The sequence below is a fragment of the Protopterus annectens genome, chromosome 9.part0 (assembly GCF_019279795.1).
Source record: "Protopterus annectens isolate FY-2018-M chromosome 9.part0, PAN1.0, whole genome shotgun sequence".
Taxonomy (NCBI): Eukaryota; Metazoa; Chordata; order Ceratodontiformes; family Protopteridae; genus Protopterus; species Protopterus annectens.
The window spans coordinates 458,280,254-458,289,144 of record NC_056743.1 but is presented as its reverse complement, the minus strand read 5'-3'; the positions used below and the strand labels follow the sequence as shown (position 1 = coordinate 458,289,144).

Below are 8,891 nucleotides of genomic sequence, written 5' to 3'. Positions count from 1 at the left end.
TGCTCTCTGAAAACAAATGATTCTGAGTGAACAGATAAAGCATCATTTATTATATGCAAAGGAGACTGGAACTTGATAATCTTTATTTTAAAATAATTTGTAATAGATATGAAATAGTCTACAACAATGATATATGGTGCCATGAGCATTGTGGTATTTATTGGAGAAGTTTCTGGAAAGTAAAGCAGCCCCCAGTTTTACACATGGCACAATTTATTCTCCACAAGCTCGTACACAGTCTAGTACAATGCGTACCACAGTCAACTCGTGGCATGTAGTTAAAGTGGTATCCTGTTGAGTAAAAATCATTTTCCACAGTCTGTGTTTGCTACTGTGCATCTCTGACCATGTTGTTAATCACATCAAAACGTCTGGCTCATTCCTTATAACTAGACAGTTGTTAATAGTGGATTTTATCTATTTAATAAAGACAATAAAAAAGATTTAGGAAAACAAACAGACGCTTATGGGAATGTGTTCCATTAAAATAGACATCTAGAATTTTGAGCAGGCATTACAGAGCTCTCGTGTGGTGAGTTTGCATTATTTGAAAGATTACACCTGCTACCAATGCATTCAAGTGTCAGGACAGAATAAAAAAAAAAAGAACTACTCCTGTTTTACTTGAAAATAAGGGAACAACTTGAAAACGGCACGAAGATTTAGGGCAGATAGGTACAATGTCCGAAAAGATTTAGTAAAAAAATCTTGTAGGTTCCATGGAATCTCACTATTTGATTCTGCTACAGAACATTTGTGTTGCAGAATGCACTCTGATAAATGTCCAAAGTATTTCTAGTTGCCTGTGAATCAGAAACTTGGTCACATTCTGAATTGTATGAATTATAATGCATTAAATTAATTTGTTTATGTCTCTTTCTATATGTATATAAATATAAGCTTCATTCATTTGACCAAGTTGGCAAATCATTGAGTATGTTTTGTGTGGACTTGTTGATTGTATATTTAGCTAATTCAGTATGAATGTGTTGAACCTGCATGTTACAAAAGAAGGCTGTGGAAGTCTGTATGTGGCTAGTGAGAGCTCTGCCTGTCAATATTGTGGACCAGAAGCAAATGGCTTAGTCGTTTAGATAATGACATTTTTTTGGTTTGTGCAAAGCCGTAATGTAATCCAAGTGGCTCATTTACTTTTCTCGGTGGTTGTGCAAGCATGGAGTAAGTATATTAAAGGTGTGCTGGGGGGTACTTGTTTCAAGCATGTGCTGGCTGCAAATATTATTTAGTTAAGGTGCTTGAAGCTGTGATAGAACACAACTACACTTGCCTTCCCATTGCATATAAGTTTGGGAAATGTTTGTTCTTGAGAGATTTATATAGTAGTGCTATGTGATGTGCTACCCTTGTTCAGTTGTTTGCTTGTCTTATCACATTGGTATTTCATGACTGCTTTTTATATGTGTGTCTAATGAGAAAAAGGGTCGATGATATATATATATATATATATATATATATATATATATATATAAAATGTGTTTTGTGTATGTGTGTGTGTATATATATATATATATATATATATATATATATATATATATATATATATCTATGTATATATGTGTATGTATATATACCTGAAAGATCAAAACCAAAATACAAAAAACAGAACAGCTGAGATTGTTCTACAGTGGGGAAAAGGCAAACTGCAGGCATTAATTCTGTGATAGATTATGAACAGTGGGGATCAGGAAATTTGCCCTTTCCCCACTGTAGAATAATCTCAGAGTTGGTATATCTCAGAGTCAATATAGATTTGTAATTAGCAGGCAGTGTGGGAGACACAGACCCCCACACAGTGAGGTGCAGGGGGAGCTTACCCCCTTGTAAAAAAATGTGTTCTATTTTTTGGTATTTTGATCTTTCGGGATCAATATTTAGCCATTCAACATTTGTGTACTTTGATACTTCAAAATGCATCCACATTCACACAAAATACACTCGTATATTTATAACATTTAATATGATGCAGGTTTTGTAATTTTGCAGAGTATGGCTGTAAAATCACACATTTCAGGAGACATTTTGGAAAAGTCATTGGCAATTGGTATATAAAACTGAAAAGGACTTATATTGGCATACTTGAACTGGACTGACAATTCTGGTGTCCTTGTGTTCTCCTCCGTACAAAGCATTTGCATAGACTGGTGAGTGGTAAATTTCTCCAATTAACTTAATGAATGCTTTATCGCATTGCTTTCAAATTATCTTCCAACCTAGTACTAAAGACAGTGATCACAAAATTATGCTATTGACATGATTCTGGGAAACTGATGCCTGTGAAAAACCTGGGAAGCATGGCAACAACTGAAAATCCTAAGTCTTTAACAAGATTGTCTTTTTCTCAACTTAAATATTATGTGTATGGAAGCTGAGTACAGAAAAGGCTGCCCTGTGCTTCCGTAGCAGCAGACGTATTTTCTCATCGTCAGAATCAGGGTCCAGAGGCTTGTTATATTCGTCATCCTCGTTTTCTGACAGGGTACGGCCAGCAGTACTCATTGAAGCCCGTGTTGCTGTTGTGGGGTCCACTGTGCTTTTCTTTCTCCATTTTGTTCTTCGGTTCTGGAACCATACCTTAAAATGTAAATAAAATAGTTTAATAATTCATATATAGTTGCATGACATTTGATCACAGGTCCAGTTTACTGACGCTGAAATTGGGTGATACAAATGATTGAAACTACATTTGACTGAAAGTGTATTGGACTAAAAAATCGCTTAAATGAAATTGTAAAAGTCTATAGATGGTACTTCTAGTGCGTTTTTTGATTTTTGGGAATTGATAAGGAAGTCATTTAGAAGATTGTGTGTGAGTCAGTAATAGTCACTGTCATGTTGTCTTCCCAGATTTGTAGATATATGTGTTTGTGCACCAGCACTGATTCACTCTGTGTGGTGTGTGTGTCTGTCTGTATGTTTGTGTGTGTGTGTGTGTGTGTGTGTGTGTGTGTGTGTGTGTGTGTGTGTGTGTGTGTGTGTGTGTGTGTGTGTGTTTTATTTGTCCATGGGTGTGCATCCATTGAATTAAAATGTATAACTTTGAGAGGTATGAAGGTATGTAGGATAGGAAGAATGTTTTTGATGAAATGACATTTCAGTGAAATGTACTTTCTGGAAAGTGGAGTTATGATTATTTGTATCACCTGATTTCTGAGTCAGTAAAATGAACCTGCAATCAAATATTTATGAATTTTGTATACAGATGTATGGGTGTATGGAAGATGGTCGACTGTACCTTAGGTTAGCATCTATTAACTGACAAAATTTGATCGACTAAACAGATGATTCACAGGTGTGCAAGATTATACAGGTCTCAGGGTAGACAAATGTGCCTTTTCACCTAGCTAGTACTATCTCAGAGTTAGTACACATAATTGGTAGTGGTGGTGGTGGTGGAGAGGGAGGGATGACAGGGAGCTTGCAAAAATTTTGTTTTCATCTCTTTTTATTTTGTAGATTTTTGCATATGCCGAGACTGTTGATCGCCATATGCACAGTACAGTGTCAGCATTTGCAAAGTCCATCTTTCTGTGTCAACTTTGTTAACACTGAGACTTGGGTGTTTGGATTTATATCATTGCACATGTATATACAAGATATGTATGCATGTGTGTGTGTGTGTGTGTGTGTGTATATATATATATATATATATATATATATATATACACACACACACACATACATAATATATATATATATATATATATATATATATATATATATATATATATATATATAAATATATGTATATGTGTGTGTGTGTGTGTGTGTGTGTGTGGTCTACTTTAGAACAAAGAAATGCCGCTTATGCAAAACCCATATCACTGAGACAAAAATGAAAACATCGACAGCAGAAACACACCAACATCCCAGAACACCGATTAACCACTCCAAGTAAGTAACTGCTTGGCCATTCTGTTGAACTTTGCTCCTTAGCTCCATGGTAGTGTGATCCTGGAGTTGGTATATTTAGTTAGGGGGTGGGGGGGTGCAGCCCCCCACATGGGTGGGTTTGGTTTTCTTCCATGTACGTGTTTGTGTTGGATGGCTGAGAGGTTACTTACCTGGATGTCGGTGCGTTGGTGCTGTCGGTGTTTTCGTCTCTGTGATATGGGTTTCGGGTAAGTGGCATTTCATTGTTCTAAAGTAGATCCATATATATATGTATGTATATATATATATATATATATATATATATACACACACACACACATATATATGTGTGTGTGTATTATTTATTATTATTATATTGTGACACCAAGTGCACTGGCCATGTAAGCAAGGAGCCCTAATCCTCACCACTAGCACCACTGAGGGCCTTCCACAATGGGAGGAGAAAAAGTACGCACACAGTAAGTACAATTTCCCTTAAGAGCACACAGAGATCACAGCCAGTCTGGGGCTGTTTTTTTCCTTTCTGTCCAGATCCCCAATAAGGCTCCTTACTGGCACAGCTATAGGTTACAGATCTCAGCCGAGTGGTGAAGCCAAAACCTCCAGCACCCTCTCTTTCCAACCAGTGCTTCGTTTCCCAGCCCAAGTAGCCGATACACATGCACTTTGAGATATGAATTATATACAAACACCCAGACACTCCTGGGGAAAGCTGGCACAGGTTCTCCAGCTATGCCCCCTCCTGCCCAGACTATAAGTTAGAAATCACTGCCACTAACCATTACTTATTAGCTACTTTAAGGCCCTTCCCAAAGGGTGACCAATTCCACTGTGTGCTATTACTGTTATCCAAATAGTAAGTGTAACCCAGGGCTAAGAATATTGGAGTGTTATACAGTATCACCAAATGCATGCAAGTACTCTAAGAGCTTAAATTATCTCTACACAAAACCACAAAACAGCCACAGTTGAAAGGTTTAAAATATTTAATAATAAATAATAAAAACACAACACAATACTCATCAATTCAACACAGTGCTAATAGAGAGTTCAGAAATCACAGGAAAGTACTTTAAACAATATTGTAGGACAGTCTGACATAAATATAGAAAACAGCTAGACTAATCTGGCTATATTTCTATCTATCTCTAAGAGAAATACTAAGATCTTAACTTTACTTACATAGCAAGGCACAGTGCTGCTAAGTTGTTAACAGGTCTGAAGACAAATGCTAAATCTTTCTCTCTGAGAAAGTCTTAAATTGATAATGCACATTACTGCTGAGTCATTTCAGATTACATCATTCTTGACACTTCTACTTAAGTTTCCCAGGCTCACAGAACATAAAATGTTAACATTTCTTTTTGTAATCTGCACGTGCCAGGAAGCCACAGCAGTAAAAGACACTTTACATGTAAAACCTAGTAATTATCTCTGTCTTAGAACAATAGAAAGAATTTCCTAGTCCAAACATCCTGCCTCCTAGCTTGAGGTCAAACAGTCATAAAATGCTTTACTCATCTTTCTTCCATCAGGGTGCACTGTGGTTACATTTTTGAAGCTCAGAACATGACACAGTTTTCTTACATTTGTTACACAAGCAACGACGTAGAATTATTTATAAAATTCTATCTAGCTGGGCTGGCAGCCCCTCAATTTTTCACATTTCTTCCCCCCTGAAAACTCAAGCTAGTTATTCAAGTGTCCCTTGAGAAACGTTGCTTGAGAGGGTTGAGTCTATCTGGATATACCATACCCCATTCCCTGTCTTGAGAGCCCATCTGAATTTGCATTGCTAATCCCACTGCGGTGCTGCACTGACATATCATATGCTTGCAACCCTAGGCTCCACTTTTGTAACTTGGCATTTTGCTGGCTGTCTCGATATAACCATGTTAGGGGATTGTGATCTGTAACTACAGTGAATTTCCTTCCATACAGATAAGGCTGAAGTTTCGGCAGTGCCCACACTATGGCTAGATATTCCTTTTCTACAGCTGCATAGCATTCCTCTCTGGGTTGAAGCCTATGACAGATAAACCACTGGGTGCTCTTTTCCCTCTGAAGAAATTTGGGTAAGTACAGCCACCACCCCATGGTCCAAAGTATCCACCTGCTTTCTTTACTGTGTTCTAATTCTTTGCTGTGTTCTGGAATAGCTAACACAGGGGGTCCTCCCAAAGCTTCTTTAAGCTTCTGGAATGCCTGCTCACATGCTGTGGTCCACATTACCTTATCTGGCCTGTTTTTCCTTGTTAGGTCTGTGAGGGGAGCAGCTATGGTACTATAACTAAGGACAAATGTTCTGTAGTAACCTGCTGTCCCTAAGAATACCCTCACCTGCTTTTTGGTAACAGGTGCAAACCATGCCTGAATGGCTTCCACTTTGGCAGGTTCTGGCCTGATCCTACCACTCCCCCACTCTATGTCCAAGGTAGGAGACCTCTGCCATACCCACCTGACATTTTCTTGGCTTAATAGTCAACCCTGCCCTCTGTAATCTGCCCAGCATCTCTCTGACATGTTGAAGGTGCTCCTGCCAGGAATGGCTATAGATGGCAATATCATCTAGGTAAGCAAGGGCAAACCCTCCTGCTCCTGCTAGGATATGATTTGCCAGCCTCTGGAAAGTTTCTGGGGCATTTTCCATCCCAATCCCAAAGGGCATCTTTGTGAACTCATACAAGCCAAAAGGTATCACAAAGGCTGACCTCTCTCTAGCACTGGGAGTCAAGGGCACCTACCAGTTACCCTTAGTAAGATCAATTGTGGTAAGATACTTAGCCCCACACAGCTGCTCTAGGGTTTCATCTGTCCTAAGTATGTGGTAAGCATCTGACTCTGTGTGACTATTTAAGTTCCTGTACTCCACACAGAACCAGGTGCTGCCATCATTCTTGGGCACCAGCACCACTTGGGGAGGAACAGGGACTGTTGCACTTCTGAATCACCTCTATTTCCAGCATTTCCTGTATCTCCCTTCTCAGAGTCTGTTTGACTGTCTCAGGCACCCTGTAAGGGGCCTGCCTAATAGGTCTTTGGGGTCTTGTATCCACCTGATGTTGCACCAGGTGTGTGCACCCTGGTTTCCCAGTGAACATGTCCCCAGACTCCTGTAACACTGTTTGGATTTTTTGAATCTGGGTAGGAGATAGCTGCTGGGACACTGCTACCCCTTTCACTGAAGTGTCAGTCTGAGCCTCACTGAGGAGATCAGTCACCAGATCTCCCACAGACTCTTTCTGCAATCCACTGCAAATACTCCGCACAAGGGCCTCCCTGCCATGGTAAGGTTTCATCATGTTAACATGGTACAATTTGTGTTCCTGCCTCCTGCCTAGCAGTTCTACCATGTAGTTAACATCAATGACCTTCCTTACTACCTTGTAGGGTTCCTTCCAAGCTGCTTGCAGTTTGTTGTATCTGACAGGAATGAGAACCATTACCTGCTACCCTACAGCATACTCTCTAGCTCCAGCATTCCTGTCATACCAGACCTTTTTCTGCTGTTGGGCTTCTGCCAGGTTCTCCTGGGCCAAGCCCATGAGTTCCCTGAACCTTGTCCTGAAGGTTTAGGACATATGCCACAACAGACTCCATGTGGGATTCAGCCTCACCCTCCCACTTATCTTGAATTAAATCTAGAGGCCCCCTCACCCTATGCTCATACAAAAACTCAAAGGGTGAAAAACCTGTGGATTCCTGGGGAACTTTTCTGTAAGCAAATAGGGCAAATATTTGTCCCACTCCCTCTTAAACTGGTCTGCAAATGCCCGTAGCATGGACTTGAGTGTAGAGTTTAACTTCTCAACAAGACCATTAGTCTGGGGATGGTTGGGGGTGGTCTTTAGGTGCTTCATCCCACAGTACTTTCACAGACATGCCAGCAGGTCTGACATGAAATTGGCACCTCTGTCAGTCAGTATTTATTTTGTGAAAGCTACCCTGTTGAAAATCTCTAACAAAGAATTTTCCACCTTTTCTGCCTCGGTGGAGGATAAAACCACTCCCTTGGTGTATGTTGTAGCATAATCTACTACCACTAGGATATATCTTTTCCCTGTGGAGCTTGGAGTACTCTGAGGCCCCACAATATCCATAGGCACCCTCTGAAATGGTTACTCAATCACAGGCAAAGGCATCAAAGGAGCTCTCACCTTGTCTCCTGCCTTGCTTTGGCACTGCTCACAGGCCCTGCAGTACCCTGTTACATCTCTGAAAATTTCAAGCCAATAGAAGTTCTGCATAATACATCTCATTGTACGTTTTATGCCCATATGACCTGCAAAGAGAATATCATGAACTATGGCTAGACTTGCCAGATGGTAGGCTCTGGGCACTACCAAGTACTGTATTATCTCACCTTCTAGCCCTCCCTCAGGGGTCCACTCTTTATACAGTAACCCTTTGTCCCAGTATACAGATTCCCCTTCCCCTTAAGAATTAGGTGCCTCACTAGCTACCTGCCCCAGGCCTTGTAATGTAGGGTCTGAGCTGAGCCTGTCTCAACTCTTTCTTTGTAACCCTTCCCAGCTCCCCTTCCACAGGAAGTCTGGTATCCCCTGACAGCGGAACCTCACTGTCAGCCCGGGTACTACTACTCGCCTCTTTCCTTGCAGTCACTCTGTCCAAGGGGCCATCAGTACCCACATGCAGCTGTGGCTCACCTTCAGTCTCACTGCTACAGGGTAGCTCCCTCTCTTAAGTAACCACCTCATCAGTCCTGCCTGCAAGTATGTGGTCTGACTGGGTCTCCCCCAGGCTACCAGACCCACATGCTTGTCTCCAAGCCTGACTGCGTGTAACTGCATGAGCACATGGTACTGCATTATCAAAGTCCTTCCCTTTCAGGACATCCACAGAATGGTCGTTTGATACCCCTGTTGTCTCAAGACAACCTACTATTGGCATTTTTTCTTTCCCAACTTTTGTTCCCCACCTTGCCTCCATCTATATGCTACATGGCAACACTGGTTGCA

General features: G+C 40.7%; 1 protein-coding gene across 2 annotated transcripts in view; it reads right to left on the bottom strand.

Annotated features, from left to right (window-relative positions):
* Positions 1-1,989: 1,989 nt before the first annotated feature.
* NKX6-3 (NK6 homeobox 3) overlaps positions 1,990-8,891 on the bottom strand; it is a 69,513-nt gene continuing 62,611 nt past the window's right edge. For both annotated transcript variants that reach the window (XM_044082420.1, XM_044082421.1), the window contains one exon: positions 1,990-2,592. In XM_044082420.1, coding sequence (XP_043938355.1) covers positions 2,365-2,592 — 228 coding nt within the window. In that variant the 3' untranslated portion in view covers positions 1,990-2,364. The remainder of the gene's footprint in view (positions 2,593-8,891) is intronic.